Source organism: Malaclemys terrapin, chromosome 23, assembly GCF_027887155.1.
Source record: "Malaclemys terrapin pileata isolate rMalTer1 chromosome 23, rMalTer1.hap1, whole genome shotgun sequence".
Lineage (NCBI taxonomy): Eukaryota > Metazoa > Chordata > Testudines > Emydidae > Malaclemys > Malaclemys terrapin.
The window spans coordinates 1,591,742-1,611,159 of record NC_071527.1 but is presented as its reverse complement, the minus strand read 5'-3'; the positions used below and the strand labels follow the sequence as shown (position 1 = coordinate 1,611,159).

At 60.4% G+C, this 19,418-nt stretch overlaps 1 protein-coding gene across 2 annotated transcripts; it reads left to right on the top strand.

Annotated features, from left to right (window-relative positions):
* The first annotated feature begins 6,636 nt into the window (after positions 1–6,636).
* Positions 6,637–12,461, top strand: RHEBL1 (RHEB like 1). Of its 2 annotated transcripts, none has more exons than XM_054012870.1 (8): positions 6,637–6,770; positions 7,845–7,916; positions 9,302–9,369; positions 9,868–9,950; positions 10,493–10,549; positions 10,873–10,920; positions 11,131–11,215; positions 12,227–12,461. In XM_054012870.1, exons 1-8 carry the CDS (start codon positions 6,719–6,721, stop codon positions 12,314–12,316), a joined length of 555 nt encoding a protein of 184 aa, XP_053868845.1. In that variant the 5' UTR covers positions 6,637–6,718; the 3' UTR covers positions 12,317–12,461. The 2 variants fall into 2 exon arrangements, with proteins under 2 accessions (XP_053868845.1, XP_053868844.1); XM_054012869.1 differs by having other exon boundaries at positions 11,671–12,316.
* Positions 12,462–19,418: the final 6,957 nt, after the last annotated feature.

Below are 19,418 nucleotides of genomic sequence, written 5' to 3'. Positions count from 1 at the left end.
CCAGCCCAGCACCAGGCCGGGTTCTCCACTGTGCTCCCCAGCTGCCATTCCACCGAATGCAGCAGGTCAGACCCGGGCCATCCCGCCCTCCTGTTACTAATGCTCCTGCCAGGCCCCAGATCCTCCCTCTGCAGCCCCTCCCCCCAGCCTGGCATGACCCCTCCTCCGGGCTCCTCCTGGGGCGCGGCACCCACCTGCCCACCCTCCTCGCGTCTCCCCTAAGCATTCATCGAGGGATTCTGCCCTGGCCCACTCTGCCTGGGAATGGGCACCGCCAGCAGCCAGCTGGCACGGCCACCCCCTTTGCACCCGCGGGAGGAGGGAGGGGCAGCGCTGGGCCCCGTTAGCGCCCTGCCAAGGAGTTCGTGCAAGGCAGGGGTCCTCAGAACGGAAGGAGGAACAGGGGCAAGGCCCCTGAGCCCAGATCCCACCGGGGAAGGTGGGGGGCCGTGCACGCAGTCACGCTCCCGCAGGAGGCTCCAAGTCTGCATCATCACCCCAAGACCCTCTGCCCAGCTGCGGTTCTCGGCCGCGCGGGAAGCCGGGCTCTGCCGGGCTGTGGGCTGGCTGGGCCTTCCCCGCATTCCTCCAACGCAGGGCCCAGAGAGAATGAGCTCCCCGGGGGCTCCAGCCAGGCCCTCTGATCCAGCTGCCCCACCACTGGGGCAGGAATAGCTTTGAAGTCAGAGGGGTTCCCTTGTGTGGGGGTTTCTCATTGGCTTGAAAAGCCAGACCCTGGCCATGCTCTCTTGGAAACTGTGTGGGCTAGTGGCTAGAGGAGGGGGGCTGGGCATCAGGACCCCTGGCTTCTGTTGCGGGCTCCGGGAGGGGAGTCTGGGCTAGCGTTCAGAGCGGGGGAGGGGGGAGTCAGGACGCCTGGGTTCTTTTCGTGGCTCTGTGAGGGTGGCAAGGCAACGCTCACGCGTCTTAGTGTCCTGCCCAGCCAGGGTAAGCGCCTGGCTTCCTTGCCAGCCGGTTCTAGGCTGACGTGTGCTGGCCCATGCGGGCAGCGCCAGGGCGGGGGATGGGACTCTCTCCTCGCAGCGAGGCCAGTCAGCAGCCGGGGGCAGGACACGCGAACTGGGGCAAGTCGTTCCACTGAACTCGGGGGGCGGGGGCTACTCCCCCGCTGTGGCTCATGCAGGGAGGCGAGTGGGGGGACGTGTATCTTGGTAACAGGTTAATTCTGCACTGCTGGGCCCCGATACTCTAACCCCCTAACCTTGCCCCCCCTCCCCGGCCCCGCTTAAGAGTTTTATTTTTCTATTTATAAAGGGTAATATAATTTTATACGCTGTTTGTCTCTGCCTGGACTGCGGGGGAGGGGTTAAAGTGGTTTTAACTGTTTGGGGTTTTTTAAATAATATTTAATTTTTGTTAATGACGAAATTGTGTCTTCTGGTGCTGGAGAGAGGCTGCTAAGGGGCTGCACCTGTGTCCCCCCCACCCTGACCCCCACGTGGCTAGTTCCTCTTTCTCCCCTCCAGCCCAGGGGAGTGGGCTGGAACTGCCCAGATTGCCCGCTCCCCCCATGGCTGGGGAGGGTCCTAGGGGCACCTTGGTTTTCCATGTCTCACCTGGTGCCCAGGACAGGTGACCCCCGCCCCCCAGCACTAACACTCCCCTACCCCATTGCAGCTGCATCACCAGGTCTCCCCTCCCCCCCCGCTGCTTAGCTTAGGGGAAGCAGTCAGGTCCGTCCTACCCACACGCAGGGCACGCACCAGCCCCCTTTCCCCATGTCTCCCGTGTGGTGGCTGGGCCCCGGATCCCAGCCCCGGTCTCTGACTCCGCACCACCGGGATCCCATTGCACATTCCTTGCTTCCCATTTGCATAGTGAAGGTCAAGTGGGCGCTGGGCTGTGAGAACAGGCAGTGTTTGCTCAGAGGGCGGATGGCTGGGCCTCACCCCCCCCCGGCCTGCTCCCTTCTGGCTCCTCTCCTGGGGGCCAGCCCATGGCTAAGCCAGCAGATCTGCCTCCCAGCGTACTTTGGGGAGGTGGGGTATTGGAGGAACAGCTCGTCCCCCACGGCCTCCCCAGCAGCTCCCATTCCGCCCCAGGCACAAGAACAGGGGCGTTTTTCTCTCTTGCATTGACCCCCCCACCCCACCCCCCCAGCACTGGGGCGAGACCAGCCTGCAGCCCCCTCCTGAGTCCCGGCACAATCCATCCGCAGGGGGAAGGGGGTGACTCGTGCTGGGAGACCCGGAAAGGACCAAGCCCAGAGCTCTTTGGCTTATGAGCCGAAATGAAGTGTGGAGACTCTTGGGAGCAAGGGGTGGGGGGATTCTAGGCCCAGAGGGAAGGGGGCTGCCTGGGGGGTTGAATTTGGAAGGCCAGGGACTGTGTGCAGAGGGGAAATCCTGCCTCCCCCCCCAAAAAAAAAACACCCATACACCTGAGCCTTTTGCACTGAGCCCATTGGAGAAAATGATGCAGGAAAATGTGGGGTGGGGTGGGGGGAAATTGACCCAGATTCAGGTCTAATCTCAACCCACACCCAGCAGGAATTAGCAAATCCCATCCCCCATCCACGGAGGCACCCCTCCTCCCCGGATCACTGTGGGCACCTTTGCATAATCAACCCCCTTCCCCACCATTTGCTGGCTGACCCCTGCCCCAACCAAAACCGAGCAAGGCCTTGCCCATGAGAGGAAAGGGTCCTCTGGAGAGTAGCCCCCCCCCCGGGAGATGGGCAGGCTGTCTCATTGTCCACAGGCCCCAGGGGCTGGCTAGCGCTGGGAGTGCAGAGGAGGGGGCAGGGGAAGCTGAGCTGTGCAGGAAGTGGGATAAGACAGGCAGAACCTCCCCCGCCCCCACTGCCCCCTCAGCTCTGCCAATGCCCCGTCGTCCCCGTTTCCCAGCACCCCCCCAGTCACCTTGTTCTGCCCAAGCCCCCTGCAATCTCATCTCTCCCCGTATCACCCCCCACCCCAGCCTGCCCATTTCAGCCCCCTCCCCCGCAGGGCCAGCTGGTGTCTCTGCCGTGGGGCTGCCCAGTGGGAGCTGGGCTGAGAACTCCCCAAACTCATCTCACCGGTGAGCGGCCGCACACCAGTGCTCCGGCCAGGGGCTGGATTCGAACAGGCGACCCAGAGGTGTTTGGATCCATTCCGCTGCCCCGCATCTCCCAGGGGGGTGGGGAGGGGGAGGCATACAGGTGTTTAGAGACACTGATATGGCTGAGCTGGTGTCGGCTGCCCCCTAGTGTCCCAGCAGAACAATGCAGGAGACTGGCCTGCAGCTGGAGGCAATGGGCCCTGCATGGCATCCGCCAGTGCCCGGAGCAGAGCCCAGGAAGGGCCCCGGGACCTCGCCCCTCCCGTGGCCCAGGCCAACGGGGGCAGAGGCAAGACGGGTTAAATCTCCGTGGCTGGGATCCCCACACAGAGCCAGGCCCGGCACAATGGGGTAGGATTCTCCCCTCCAGGCTCCATCCCCACCCTGCCATCCGGGTGCCCAGGAGGCTGCGAGGGACCAGCACACAGGCAGGGAACTAGCCCCAGATCGCTGCCCTGGAGCGCAGGCATCGCCCCCTGCTGAGGGCGTGTCACGGGGGAAGGGCAGAGCAGGGCCCTGGGGCTGGGAGCTGCGGGTGCCACAGACCTCAGGGATCGCTGCCCTGCTGCAGAGACCCCCTGGTTTCCTGCCTGGGCCCCTCCTCCGGTTACACGACAGGGCAAGACCAAGAGCTCCCCCACCCTGTCCCCAGGCTGCCCTCACCTAGGCTGTGGGGGGGATGGGGGCGTGGGGAGACTGTGTTTGTCCCAGGTGAGTGGCATGTTTCAGTCTGATACAGACTGAAAGGGGATATCGCATAAGGGCCCCCCCCACCCTGAGCCTACCACGGCTGCTTTCCTCCCTGCCCCAACCCGCCCTGAGGATGGGACGGCCGAGCACTGTGCCAATGGGTACGTCTACACTAGTCACTCCCCCGCGGCAGGCCCGGGCCAGCTGACTCCAGCTCGTGGGGCTCGGGGAAAGGGGCTGTTTAATTGTGGTGTAGACATTCAGGCTGAAGCCTGGGCTCTGGGACCCTGCCGGGGGGGAAAAGGCCCTTGGCCCAAGCCGGCCCCGGCCCAAGCCCGCTGACAACTGCAGTGTAGACAGGCCCTGAAGCTTGCTGCTGGGTTTGTACTAAACAAGGCTGATTGCTGCAGACCGACCCAGCAGGAGCTGATGTGCTCGGACACTTCTCCGAGGAAGGAGCGCCCAGCCCCTGGGGGCAGGCTCCAGCCAGGACCTTTACACTTGTTTACAAGCAAAATTCTTCCACCACCTCCACATATTTCCCCCTCCCCATGCCCACCCCACCCCACCCCCTAACTGCGTGGCTGTCCGCTTTGGAAAGAACAAAACAGGCTCCCACCTGCCCCTAGTCTTATCTGGCATGTGGTTTATTTACAGGGAAAGTTAATTTATTACACACACACACCCAGGCCAGGCTCAGGGCAGCTAATTGTCACATAACAGCTTGGGATGTTTCCATCTCAGCATGGGCAAGTCCCGACTCCACTCTGGGCTGGGAATCCCTGAATACTGGGGCTGTCTCTCCCCATTGAGATGGCAATCCACCCTCTCCCTAGAATATTGGCTAGTGCTGGTCATGGCCTCTGTGGCCCGCCATGCCCATCATACTAGCATGGAGACCAGGGGACCTACAGAAAGGGGGGACAGTGCATCCTGGGTATTGTGCTGGCAGGGTACCAGTACCAGTCACATTGTTTGAAACCGTGGTAAAGAACAGAGTTATCAGAACACAGATGAACATGATTTGTTGGGGAAGAGTCAACATGGCTGTTGTAAAGGGAAATCATACCTCACCAATCTACTAGAATTCTCTGGGAAGAGAAGAGGTCAACAAACACGTGGACAAGAGTGATCCAGTGGATATAGTGTACTTGCCTTTCAGAAACCTTTGATAAGGTCCCTCATCAAAGGCTCTTAAGCAAAGTAACCAGCCATGGGATAAGAGGGAAGGTCCTCTCATGGATCAGTAACTGGTTAAAAGATAGGAAAAAAAGATAGGAATAAATGGCCAGTTTTCACAGCAGAAAGAGAGACAGATATCCAGGTCTCCCAAGGAGCAGTACTGGGATCAGTGCTGTTCGACAGATTCCTAAATGAGCTGGAGAAAGGGGTGAACAGTGAAATGACAAAGTTTGCAGATACATAATTAGTTATGCCCAAAGCAGACCACAAAGGGATCTCACAAAACTGGGTGACTTGGCAAGAAAATGCCAGATGAAATTCAATGTAGATAAATGCAAAGTAACGCACATTGGAAAACATCCTCACAATTATCTATATGAAGTGATGGGGTCTAAATTTGCTGTTAGCACTCAGGAAAGAGATCTTGGCGTCACTGTGGATAGTTCTGTGAAAGCATCCACTCAGTGTGCAGGAGCTGTCAGAAAGGCGAATAGAATGTTAGGAACCATTAGGATGGGGATCGATAACAAAACAGGAAATATCCTAACGCCGCTAATATAAATCCCCAGTACACCCACACCTTGAACACTGCCTGCAGTGCTGGTCGCCCCATCTCAAAGAAGATATGTTAGAATTGACAAAGGTACTGAGAAGGGCAACAAAAATGCGTAGGGGGATGGAACAGTTTCCATCTCAGGCAAGATTACAAAGACTGGAACCGTTCAGCTTGGAAAAGTGACGAGTGAGGGGGATATGATAGAGGCCTATAAAATCATGACTGGTTTGGAAACAGTGAATAAGGAAGTGCTATTTACCCCTTCACATAACACACAAATCATGGGCCACCCAATGAAATGAACGGGCAGCAGGTTTAAAACAAACAAAAGGAAGTTCTGCTTCACACAGCGCACAGTCACCGGTGGAGCTGTTTGCCAGGGGATGTGGTGAGGGCCAAACGTATAAAAAGAATGAGATCAGTTCCTGGAGGACAGGTCCATCAATGGCTATGCTCTGAGTGTCCCTAAACCTCGGCCTGCCAGACGCTGGGAGTGGACGACGGGGGGGATCACTCGGTAATTGCCCTGTTCTGTTCGTTCCCTCTGAAGCACCCGGCACCCACTGTCGGCAGACAGGACCCTGGGTCGCTGGACCAGTGCTCCGAGCCAGTCTGGCCATGCCTAGGTTCTGGGTGCGCGGGGGGGGGGGGGGGGGGGCAGAGGCAGAATTGCAGGGGGACAGAAGGCGACAGGACTACAAGGAGGAGGCCAGGTCCCCATGGGGCAGGGAGGGGGACCAGAGCTGGGGGGGCAGAAGGGGGCAGATGCCCCGCAGGGCGGGGGGTGGGGCAGTCAGTGTGTGGAAGCAGCTCTGGAAGTGGGGGTCAATTCCGGGGGGGCAGAGTCAGACTGTGGAGACAGCCCCCCCCACGTGCTGTGTGTGTGTGTGTGTGTGTGTGTGTGTGTGTAAAACCACGTGGTCCACTTTCCGCCCCCTCCATTTTAATGAATGGAGCCAGCCCTACTAGCGCGCATGCGCCCTCCCCGCTCCCCGCCCTCCTCCTCCCTCCTCGGGGGAGTCTCCGCCCCTCCGGCCGGGACGCCGGCCAATAGCCGCGGCGGCTTTCGCAGTGTTGTGGTCACGTGGGAGGCCGGGTGTTGTGGTCGCGGTGACGGCCCCGCCCGGGCGGGCTCTTATCGCGCAGGTTGTCGGGCCCGCCCGCGTTGCTCTCCCCCCCGGTCCTGCCGCCGCCGGGCTCAGCGGCGCGGTGCTGTCCGCGCGGGCCATGCCGCTGGTGCGCTACCGGAAGGTGGTGATCCTGGGCTACCGCTCCGTGGGTGAGTCCGGCGGGGCGGGGCTCCCCTGCAGGAGGGGGGGGGGCGCAGGGTGCATGCGGGGTCGGGGGGGGGATGCACGGGCCGGCTGCAGGGCGTGGGGCACCAGGGGCTTTGCACGGAGCATGCCAGGGGCTGCGGGCGGGGGGCTGGTGGTGGCTGCAGAGGCGGGGGGGTGAGGAGGGGACGGGCCCGCCTGCGCTGCGGGTTTTCCTGCTGCTTCCTGGCCCAGCCCGTCGCACGCTCAGCAGCATCGTCGGGGGGCTGGGAGGGGGGGTCCTTCCCCCCCCCCCCCCCGCCCCAGGCGCGCCCTAGGGCGGGGGGGGATATGGCCACGTTCTGGGGTGTGCAGCTCTCCGTGTCTTTGCTGCCCCCCCCAGCTCTGATCCTGGGGGGGCTGGGGGTCATGCGGGGTCAGTTTGCCATTGAACCACATGGCAGGCAAAGGGAGAGAGGAAATGACCCGGGGTCAGAGGTCGCGCTCGGGGGGGGGGGGACTGACTCGTTTCCTTAGATTTAGTGTGTGCGGGGGTGTCCAGCCGGGGGCCTGCCCCACACGGGGTGTGTGTGTGTGTGTGTCTGACGTTTCCTCTCCCCCCCGGGATGGGGTCTGGGCGGGTAGGTTCGAATAGATGTGTTAGTCTCTAAGGTGCCACATGTACTCCTGTTCTTTTTTCTGATCAAGCTGTTGCCTAAAAACACCCCCCCCCCGTGGCGGCTGATTGCCCCCCTTCGCGCTGGTGCGCATTCGGTGGGTGCGGACTTGGCAGGCCTCGCCCTGTTGTCTCTGTGGGTGGCTCCTAGCCGTGGACAAAGCCGCCTTTAAGGGCACGTCCACACTGCAATCAGACGCCCGTGGCTGGCCCCTGCTGGGCTGACTCGGGGAAGGGGCTTGTTTAGTTGTGGGGCAGACGTTTGAGCTCCGGCTCTAGGACCCTGGTTTACACTGCAGTTAAATAGCCTCTTAGCCCAAGGCAGCTGGCACGGGCCAACTCTGGGTGTCTGATTGCAGTGTGGACGCACACTGAGAGGCTTGCGGCATTCACAGCAATGAGGTTTCAAATCTCTCCCCTCCAGGTAAAACTTCCCTGGCTCATCAGTTTGTGGACGGGGAATTCCTGGAGTGCTATGACCCTACAGTGGAAAGCAGTGAGTGCAGGGCCCTTTCAGGCCTGATTACATCTGTAGCGGGCGTCTCTACCCTGGGGATTGTAGTTGTCTTTGCACATTATATTTATCCCCATATGTCTAGAGGTCTCACCAAAACCTGTCTCCATGGGAGGTGCTGTGGAGACCCCCCCCCATTGTTTAAAGATGGGGTGGGGGGGCACCGAAGAAGGAGGGGATGGGATTTGGCAAAGTGATGTGGCAGAGTCCTGGACAGAACCCACCCGCTCGACCAGGCTGTGGGATCCGCATGTTGCTATTCTTGGAGAGGACTAGGAGTGTGCGGTGTCCACGCTACAACTCGCACTCACTTTCACGCCCACGTGTTAAAACACCAGCCAGGACGCCTGTCGTTGGGGATGGGATGGGGGCGAAGGTGGCTTCCCTGCCTAGCATCCAGCGCCTTCTGCAGGGGGCAGGGAGGGGCCCGGGGCGAGGTATCCAGCAGAGCTCTGTTGCCAGCTCCGGTCAGTTGCTTTTGCTTAGGATGAATGGAAACCACTTGAGCTTTGCTTGGGGTTTCACTCAAATAGATCTCCACCGAGGGCGAGAATCTGGCTCAGAATAACCAGACAAGGGGCCTTTAAGCTGAAAGGCCACGTGCTGTGGGTGGGTGGGTGGGGGAGGGGGATGTTTCCTTTTGCTTTTGTTGTGACCCCTCCCTCCTTCCTGCCCTGGGATGTTTCGAGCCCCTTCCTGCCTTTCAGGAGACCTCAGCCCCGCCAATAGCGAGGAGGTTGGGTGGACCTTTATTCAGGTCTGCTTGTTGTCAGGAAACGCAGTCTTGAGTGTGTCTGGAGCAGCTCGTCCTGTGTGTGTAATCGCAGGAGACCTGCTGGTCTCCATCCCAGCCCTGCTCTGGGGCTTCTCCTTCCTTCGCTCACCGCGGAGCCTCTCTGGCCTGCCACAGGGCTGGGGTTGCGTCAGGCTTTGGGCTCAAATCCATCCTCGCCTGAACATCCATGGAGAGAGCTGAGGCCGCTGGGACTCCGCCAGCTCCTGTCTCCGGGCTCGGCTCTGGTTCTGCCGCGTGGAGCTGGCTGGGCAGGACAGGAGGCCGTGCCCATGGGAGCTGATCTCAGCCTGGGGGGCTGGTGTAGCTGAACCCCCGGGTTGCTTACAGAAGCTTCCAACTTCCCAGGGGCTCCAGGGGCCTCATTGCCTGCAGCAGCCGGAACCCTGAGGTTGGAGGGGACGTCCCGCAGGGACTGACCCTGGGCCCGCCGAGTCCAAAGGACCAGGCCCATTCGCTATGGGGCAGTAGCGGACTCGTAAACCAGCCACCAGAGGGCAGCAGGGAGCCGTGGGGCTGTGAGCAGGGGGGGCCACACCCTGTAACTGACTCTTGCTCCGTTGGTTCCCTCCAGCCTACAACAAAATGCTGATGGTGGGAAAGGATGAATTTCACCTCCAGCTAGTGGATACAGCAGGGCAGGTAAGGCCTTGGGGCAGCGAGGAGGGACTAGTGTAGCTTTTCTCCACAGTGCCTTATCCTGATGGATCTTCCCTCTCCACCCCCAAAACCGGCACGTGCTGCAGCCATCTCTGGGGCGGAACCCATCACCTATCAAGGCAGCAGTTTAGGTCAGGAAGGGGGAAATCATGTCTGATGACCAGAGGGAATTTAGGGAGGGGGGATTTGGTCAGGCCCTTCCCCCTCCCAAAATAACACCTGTTGTGAAAGGTTCGGTGTTTCCAAAGGAATTCATCTCCAGCACCAACGCTGTCCTTTAGCATGGTGCTGGGGCATAGGGGGCACTAGTGAAACCTTGAAATGCCGCTCTGGCTTTCTGCAGCCTGCTGGGGGTCTCCCATCCGCGTGCCGCCTGGACTGGGCTCCTGTGTCTCAGTGGGGTGGGGTCCCGTGATGAAGGGGGGGAGTGATCATGTCTGTGTTTGTTTCTCGCCCGATGCTGTGCCCGCGGCTCACCAGGACGAGTACACCATCCTGCCCCCCTCCTTCAGCATCGGGATCCATGGATACCTGCTGGTCTATTCGGTCACCTCGCTCAGAAGGTGAGGGCTCCCCCCCCGGGGGGGGCAGGGCTTGGCTCCAGCGCGGGGGAGGGGACATGCCGTGCCGTGCGGCAGGGCTGGGAGCTCAGTGAGCCCCCACGCTGCAGCCAGCCCGTGCCCTCGGCCGCGACTCCGGATCAGAGAGGGGGATGTTCTCCCAACTGCCCCAGCAAACTGCCCCTGGGATAGCGGATCTGAAGGGGGCCTTCCGGGCTCACGGGTCGTCACCAGCAATACAGTGGCTCCCCCCCACCCCGGGTTGTGCCCCCCAGTCGTGGCAGGGCTGCCTGCTGCCCAGGCTAATCGATGGCTCGGCCAGCTCCAGGCTGGGATCCGGCCGACTGTGCAGGGGGATCGGGCCCACCCTGACTCAACACAGGGATAGGCCAGTTTAACAGTGACTTTTTGGAGCAGAACCTGCACAGCCCCAGGGTTCGCCCCGAATCCTGTCATCAACATTGCTGGGCCCTGCTGGGCCAAGCCTGGCGGCACGCAGCTCCGTGGCTTCTCCTTAGCGACCGCTCCCCGTCTCCCCTCTGCAGCTTCCAGGTGGTTAAGACCCTTCACAACAGGCTGTACGAAAGCAGAGGGAAAACCCGGTAAGAGTTCCCCTCCCCTGTCCGGGGCCCGGCCTGTCCCAACAAGGGGGCTCGGGGAGAGGCTGGGTCTGCAGCTGCCCTGGGTGGGACCCACTCCATCCCCGGCCATCGGACTCCAAATGGGGCATGTGCCTGCCCCACAACCCACCGAGGCTGTGGATGCTAACTGGGCCCCTTGGGTGAACGGGCCATGGCCTTGGGGGTCCTCCTCAGGGAGGGCTGGACACCTGGCCGGCTGGGTGTGCCTGGGCCATGGCCTACTGGAGCTGGGGAGGCGTGGGCTGGAGGCAGCCGGATCCCAGCTCACTCTGTTCTTCTGACAGGATGCCGGTGGTGCTGGTCGGGAACAAGGCTGATCTCTCCATGGAGAGGTAAGAAGTGGCTCTGCTGTTGTGATGGCCCTGTGGTCTGTCAGCCGGTTCCTCCCTGCATCCCATCTCCCTAGAGCTCCCTGCCAAGCCCTGGGCTCCAGCCCGCTGCCCCCTCCCTCCTCTCATGCGTTCCTGGGGGGTGGGCAGCTCTGGTCTAAGGGATCTTCACTCCTCATCCGGCTCCCATTCAACCCCCTGTCGTGTGTCTAGCCGGGAGGTGAAGACAGACGAGGGCAAGAAGCTGGCGGATTCCTGGGGGGCCGTGTTCCTGGAGTCGTCGGCCAAAGAGAACCAGGTCTGGTATATTTCACCTCTTGGTCCCACACTCGGGGGGCGGGACGGGGGGAGAGTGAGATGCTGAATGGCCCCGGGAGCCTATGGACCGACTCGGCAGCATCTCCTGGTACCCGCAGGCTTGGGGCGGGCGGGGGGGAATCTGCCCCTCCCAGCAGAGCTGAGGGGTTGTGGGGAGGGCAGGGGGCTGCACAGAGGGGTGAGGTCCCTGCACTGCGGAGACAGGAGTGACTGAATTCCCCCTGAGCGCAGCCTGATGTAACCCAGCAGCTGCTGCCGGAATAGAGGCACTCCTGGGGGGTGGGAGTAGTGGGGGGGCTGGCAGATGCTGGGCGGGGTGGATTCCTTCAGGGCCTCCCCCAAGGGGGCTCCCCAATGATCCCATCCTTCAGAGGGCCATGGGGCTGGCCTCCCGGCTGTCATTCAAACACACACACCCCCACTCCATCCCCACAGATGACCCGGGGAATCTTCACCAAGATCATAGAGGAGATCGACCGGGTGGACAACTCCTACGGCACCGAGCGCAGCTGCCTCCTGATGTGAGCACTGCTGCCTCGAGCTTGCTGCGGGGGCAGGGAGAGTGGCCGCCTCCCTGCCTCTACCTAGAAGTTTCCTCGCAGCCCCGGGAGCGGGGAACCCAGGGCTAGATGCCACCAGAGCCCCCTGGCCTGGCGTTGTTACGGGTAACCCACACACACACTGTACCTCACTGCCTGGCCCCGCGCCCCACGGCGGGCAGGGCCTGCGTTTGCACATTCCCAGGTTGGAAGCAGCCCGTGTGTATCCAGCGCACTGCGTTTATGGAAGGGGCTCCTCTTGCCGAATGTATTTATGGGGGGGTTTTTGGGCGGGGGGGGGAGAGCTTTGGATATTTATAGCCGATGTCTAAGCCTGCACGCACATGTTTACAGCAGTCTCTGCCCCGGTCCCCAGCATGGGCCCAGTTCCCCTTGGCTGCGGGACTCCCTTTTTTTTTCTAATGCTGCTGGAACCGGAATCTGTTTTACAGTCCTTCCAAGACCTGGTCTGGTCTCAATTTGGCTGTGCCAGCGGCGGCAGCCGAACCCTGATCCGGCCAGGGTTCCGCCCACCCTCCTGACTCGCCATCTGCTGCCTTAGTTCTCCTTAAAACCAAGAAACGGTTGTGAATTTCAGGCCGCAAAGGGGATTTGAATATGGATTCTTTACTGATGTCGGAGTCTCTTCCCCAAGCCCTCTTGACAGGGCCACACTCATGGGTGGGAGCTGGGGTGGGGGTGGCTGGATCAATTAAACTTTGTTTTGTATGCAAAAAGAATTTCCTGGCGTCTCTGTGCTCAGGATCTGAGAGCGAGATGGGGGGTGGGGGAACATGGGGAATGTTCGCCGAAGCTGGTCAGCACTCTGAGACCGTGGTGCTGGGTGCTGTATGTAAAACCTTAGAGTAGTCGTGGGAGGGGGAAATAATTGGTGGTGTGCTTCACCCACCATCTCAGAGCCGCTGCAAAAAAGATGGGCAATCGAATAGTGTTATCATTAGGTTTCAGAGTCAACATCCACCGGGCCTGGATTAACACTCTGCATGCACATAGCCCTGTCAGCGGATCTTAGTGCTTTGGAAGAACGGAGCCAGCCCTTGGAGGGGTAGGTCAGAATTATTTCTGGTTTGGGGGAAACTGAGTTAGAAGGAGTAAGTGACCTGCTTGGGAACATGCTGCCTAGGTTGGAACCGAGGTGTCCTGGGGCCCCGGCTCTGCCTCCGCTCGGCTGAAGAGCGAAGGGAAGGCATGTGTGGTGCGCTGGGGGGTCTGGCCAAGGTGGCAGGGGGTGGGGGGAGGTAGGGGAACAGGAACCAAGGAACTAAGAGTTCAAAAGGTGAAAGCAATTGCCTGGACTGTTTTGAGGTTAACTAGCCCCATAAATGCATGGGGAGGGGCCTGCCCCAGCCCTGAGAGGGCCAGGCTCTGGGCAGGGTGAATGGGGTGGATCCCGTTGCCAGGAACTGAGGGGTGTTGAAGGGGGTGTAGCCCCTGGCAAATGGCGCTTGGTCAGAAACTGCGTGCCTCCGTTTCCTTTCCTGTGGGCGAGGGCGCGTCTCCCAGAGCCCAGGGAGGTGTAACTCATTCCTCCTGGGAAGAGCTCTGCCATGCTGAGCTGCGGTGAACACATCTGTGTTTTAAAATGTAAACCAGCTTCCCGCTGCCCTGGCCAAATTCCCGCTGGAGCCACCACTGTCCTGTTCCCTTTAAAATTCCTCAGATGGGATCTTCCTCCCAATCAGGTGTTAAACAGCTGCTGCACTCCACCCCAGCTGTGGCTGCATCTCAGGGGTGGGCTCTGGGGGCTGCACCCCAGAGGTGGGTGAATTGGGGCTGGGGATCCGCTGGCCGTGCCCACACCCCCAGGGCCGTTCAGTGTTTGGAGCTGTCTTCCGGAACCAGCTGCACCGTGTCCAGGTCACTCCTGCCTTGTCCCCTGGAGGCTGGGACCCGGATCCCCCCCAGCTGGTCTCTACAGCGGCTGAGCGGAAACTCTGCACTCTCGGGGATGAACAGGAGCTGGTCGCTCTCGGATCTGGGTTGTGTTGGGGGCCAACGAGCCCCTACTCTCCAGAGGCAAGAGGGGAGAAAGGGAAAGCTCACCCCGGACAGGGAACGGGGCACAGAGAGAGGCACTGAGGTGTCGACCAAGAAGTCTGGGGCAGGGCTTTTTGAACCCAGGTGTCCAGCCCCCCAGCCCAGGAGCCGTCTCACCTGCGAGAGCTCTGGCGTGGGGCAGGGGCTCACGTGAGGGTTGCAGGCCTGTGCTAGGCACCCTGTTAAAGCACCACGAGAGAGCAGGGGTGTGATGGGACATGGCTCAGCCCAAGAGCCAGGGGTGGGCGGGGCTGGGGCATCAGTGGCCCCCCCCCTGGGTTGTCGCTGACCCTTGTGCCTGGGCGACTGGCTCCGCAAAGCAGGAGCAGCGGACTCAAGCCCCCGGGGGCCGCGTGGATGCGGCCATGAAAGCCGCACAAGTAAGAGATGGGCTTTGCACTAGTGCGGCTCACCCTGGTGCAAGCTCGATTTTGCACCAGCCTAGACGAGGCCTTGGAAACAGCTGCCAGGCTGGGGAGAATCGGCCGGGGAGGGCAGGGCCGCAGGGGGCGAGGAAGGAGACTCAGCCACTGCCCTGCTGGGGGGACCTTGGGTGGAGCTGCCTCTGGGCCTCTTAGTCTGTAGACAGTTTGCTGTGGGGGGCAGGTGCTGTCTCACCGAGGGGCTGGGCAGCGCCTGGCAGGACGGGGCCCTGGCGCTGGGCAGGGCGAGCTCAAGGGCTGACAGCCTGTTGCACTGTGTGCCCCTCCCCTCGCCACGGGGAACAGCCCCCCTTTGTTGCAGCGTCGGCTCCACGTCCCAGCATCCAGCCACTCCTCAGTGCCACAAATCCTGGGCTGTAGAGTGGAGAGGAGGCTTTTCCCCTGGGGAGCTTGGTGCCTTCCTGCCTCTACTCCCTTCGGAAACACCCCTGCTTTGTGCATTGCAGAGGGGCTCAGGCCGAGCTGCCTGCTGGGGCAGGTGGGAGAATCTGGTCATAAAGTGTTGTGAGATCAGTGCAAGGAAACTGCCTGAGATGAAAAAAAAACCCTCAAGGGTAACACGCTGCCAAGTCCTAAAAGGTTACTCAGTGCGAAAACAACCTGTGGAACTCACTGCCACAGGATTCCAAGGCCAGGAGCTTACCTGGATTCAAAATCCGGCTTGGGCATTTAGAGGGATAATAGGAACAGTTGCAGTTAGGCTAGCTAGGAAGAGCTTTTTTGTACCCCCAGAGGTTTCGTGGTGTTAGCTAATAACGCAGGCCGGTTCCTCCTCGGAGGTAGGAGCCCTGGGGCAACTCCCCTGTTTTACAGGTGCAAAAATTGAGGCACAGAGGGGGGAAGGGGCTCACCCAGGGTGATGCAGTGAGTCGATGGCAAAGCCAGAAATGGAACCCAGGAGTCCTGGCCAGTCTGCTGCTGTAACCCCTCCCCGTTACGCCTCCCCCAAGCTGGAAATGGAAGGCTGGGATCCTGCTTCCCAGGCAGCTGGACTCTGCTCCCCTACTCAAGCTGGGACTAAACCCCAGAGGTCCTGGTTCCCACTCTGCCCCCCGGGTCAGGAAAGCAGGGAGCCGTGAATGAACAGCCCCCTCCCTGGGCACGGCTGGAGGCTCCCAGCATAAGCCGTCCCAAGGGGGCTGGGGGGAGGAGAGCCCCAGAGCCCGTGGGGGAGAGATGCTCACAGGGGAGCCTGCCTGCAGTAGAATGGGGGGGCTGTGGGGGCAGCGGACGCTCTGATGAGGCAGCAACACGGTGGCCGGCCATGGACGGTGGGAGCCAGGCCCTTGTCCCCAGCGGGCCCAGGGTGCCAGGCTCGGGGCTGGACATCCCAGTGCGGCAGGAGCGGCAGATGGAGGCCGTGCTAATCCCACTCTGCAGAGCCCAGCAGGCTGGCAGGGAGCTGGGAGCTGGCCGCAGGCTCTAATCTGGGCCCAGGCCGGCTCCCTGCTCAGCCCCAGCCCTGCGGCTCTCCCTGGCCCCAGTGGTCTGCGTTTGCTTTTCCCTCGGCCTCTTGCTGAAACCCATGGCTCTGTCCGTGTGTCCCTGGCTGTGGCTCTGTCCCAAACTGCTGCAGCCAAGTGGAAAGTCCCAGGCTGAGTCCTTACGCTGGGCTTCCGCTCCCGGGAGCGATTTACACTGCATCTTATCGTTACTGGCGCTCAGACTGGTTGGACTGGCCCTCCTCATTCCAGCCGCTGGCTGGCTGTCCAGCCAGGGCTCGAACTGGGCCAGTGCATGGCTGCACCGTGGATGAGCGCCTTTCCCAAACTGCCCTTGTGTTCTCCACAATCGCAGCTTTCGTTTATGAGATTTCTAGCCCCTGTGGCTCCCCTAGGAACTGTGACTCCGGTGGAGCGGGGCAGCAATGGCTGCCTGAGTTTGCAGAGAGCCTGAAACCCTAGCTGTGAACTGCCCTGTTCACCCCAGTCCCTGCTCACGCCAATGTCACAGATGATCCTTTCAGCATGACTGTTATCTAGCCCACTGCCCCGAAGCCTCTGGCGAGTGATTAGGAGCAGGAGCAGACTACGAAGATCTGCAAAATATAGTTTGGGTAACTGCTCAACCAGGGGGAGGGGAGGGGCTTTGAATACCACCAAACTCTTTCATTTTCCCTGCAGTCAAGCAGGAGCCCTGTGGGTGTCTGAGCTCCCGCTCTGGTGCTAAGCACAAGGACCCTGAGCCGGCGGGATCGTACTTTGAACATCTGCACAATCTCCTTGGACTCTTGTTTGGCATCTTAACTAGGCGAAGTTGTTTAGTGGGTGGGGCTTGGAAAAGTATTTACTATAGTTTCACTGCTTCAACCACCCCATGTAAGCTTTCTGTCCCCCCCACACCTATCTAATCTCTCCTGGCTCCCATCCCCTGGGCTCTGACCTCTCTACTCCCTCTGCAGTTTCAGGGGGATGCAGGATGATACTTCACTTCCTGTTTTAAACTATTGCAAAGTGTGGCTGTCAGACAGCTGCCCATTCCACCCCAGAGGTGGCTGCATTTCAGTGGTTGGTGGAGCACTTCCTATATCGAGCACAGGACTGGGTTTAGGAATGTCCTTCCTATTGGCTTATCCTTTTCTCCCCCACTCTCTAAGAACAGATGCAGCTAGTGGTGCCCTGACCCAGCCTCAAGCAAAGCCCCGGGGCATGAGGTTAGAAGGCCGACTGTTGTGGAAATTGGTTGCAAGAGAAAGTTTGTAGGACACGTTTAATGTAGGGCAGCAGCCTGCGGTAGGGATTAGCGCCCCACTATTTGGAGTCCGAACTCCTGGGCTGTATCCCTAGGAGGGAGTGTGGTCTCGTGGTTAGAGCAGGGGACTGGGTGCCAGGACTCTGGGTTCTATTCCCGACTCGTCCAGGGAGCGTAGGTGAATCGCTGCTCTGTGCCTCAGTTTCCCCCTCTGTGAAATGGAGGTCATGGTCCTTGTGACATGCTCTGAGCTCCGTGACTGAGAAGCTGCTGGAGGAGGGCACAGAACCAGCTGGACTATTACACGTTATTGTAAAACTCCCATGGCCGGGAGGGTCAGGGTTTCATTTCCCCCTGGTTGCAGGTCTCCCAGGGGTGCCTGGCTAGAAGGAGCATTAGCCTGGTGTGAGTGTGCCAGGGCTGCCTTCTCCCTTCCAGTCCCAGGGCATGGCCCTCTTCCCCCTCCTCCCGGATCAGTGTTGGGTTCAAGGCTCAGGCTCCCGCCTCGGCACCCTTTGAAATATCCCTTCACGGGGTAGCTTTGATCGTGGTTATTCCCCTGGGCTGGGGGAGGTGGATCCGCCCCTAATAGGGCTGCATTCTCCAGCCTCCTGCTTGCTCTCTGTGACCCTCCAGCTGGGGTCTGAGCTGGGACCCGATTGTCCAAGGGGCCATTGGCTGGAGTGGGGAGGGTTCAGCAGGCCGGGGGGCTGCATCCACCCAGCAGCAGGAGAGAGCCCAAGTGACCCGGTGAAGGCTTGGCTGGGAGTGGGGGATCTAGCCAAAAGCTTCACGGGGCTTGGGGCTTTGCTCCTCTGCAGTCAGAGGATGCTTGGGGGGGGCTGCCTGGGGCACGCAGCTCTTCCCCTGTGGATTGCCAGGGCAAAGCCCAGCCGAGGGCCACAGCAGCTGCTAAACGCTGCTCCCAGGTGATGGCTGTTCAGTGCAACGCGCTCGCAGCCTCCCACAAGCGCCAATATCGGTCCCAATCGGCCCCCTCAGCCGAGCAGAGAGGCCCAGGACACAGTGGGGCGGCTGAGACCCGAGGCCCCTCTCCCCTCTGGAACAGGGCTGAGGCTCGCCTGCTTCTCTATAAAGTGGAGGCAGGGTCTCCCAGCCATTGCATTGGGTTTGCTCTGCCCTGGGAAGCTGGGGAAGGAACCCTCCTTCCCCGCTATTCTAGACAGCTGTGAGCTTGGAGAGACCCCCAACCCATGGGAGCGTAGCGCTCACTAATGGACTGGGCACCGCCGCCCTCTCCTGGAGGGAATCAGAACTGGCCAAGTGCATGCACTGCCCTATACAGGTAACAGCAAATGAAGATCCTTGAGCCGGAGGAGTGGGGCCTGGGAGCTGGGAGATCCCACTTCCAGCCCCACTCTGGCCGGGCGTCCAGTCCTAGTGACGGTGACGAAGCCGGATCTGGTTTTTCCAGACCCCTGTGAGAGCAAAGCGAATCAACCCAGATCCTTTCATGTCCGACACTGCCCTGGCTAGGGATGCGTTTTCCCAGGGATTTGTATTGCAGGGAAGTTTCCTTTGAAGTGTCTAGGTTTGCCAATAAAAAATCCCAAACCAACCGAAACCTGCCATGGCGCCATCATACCTCCACAGGCTGCGTTTTGGGTTCTTTTAGAAAGCCAGGCTCCAATCTTGCACGAGCGCCATGCAGCCTGGTTGGGCTGGGCCCACTGCAGGATCAGGGCCTAAGGCTGAGATTTCCAAGCCATCTAGGGGATTTAGACACACTGTTCCCATCCGTTTCAATGGGTGTTGGGCATTTAAATCCCACAAGGCGGCTTTGAAATTCTCTGCCTGTGAAAGTCCACGTGTCCATTCTCCAGCTGCAGTGCTCCTTCATCCAAACGGTGCTGGGGCAGTAACCAGCACACCCCCGGCCACAGTACCTGCATTCATAGCCCAATTCATCCCGTATGCAGAGAGGAAGAGCTGCAGATACGCAGAAGATGCACCCTATTCTCCTGGCTTTCAGTGCATAACGATCTGAGGTGGAACAGCACGGCCAGCCCCTCCTCCTGTGTGTATATGCCTGTGCACCCCCCCCACATACACCTCTCCAGAGCTTTACACTTCATACCTAGCGACTAACTGAGCAGCCCCTCGTGCCTTTCAGCGGTGGCCCTGCGCCCCGCGGGAGGGGACGGGGTAATGTGCTCACCACCTGGAGCTTGCTGCAGACCTAAAGGGTTTGTTCCCTGCCATAAGCTCACCCCTGTGTTGCAGGCTCAGGTATTTCCGGCTCCCCTGGAACATGCTGGTTCCTGCCCTCTACTGGATGGAATCAGAACTGCTCAACCATGCATCCTAGGGTCTATGCTGCGAACCCTTGATGGGGATTCTCCTTCAGCTGGGGGAGGATGGGGGGGCTGGGGCTTTTGGCACAGCGGAAACTGTTCTCTCCCTGCTCTGGCTCTGAAGAAGAGCTCTGTGC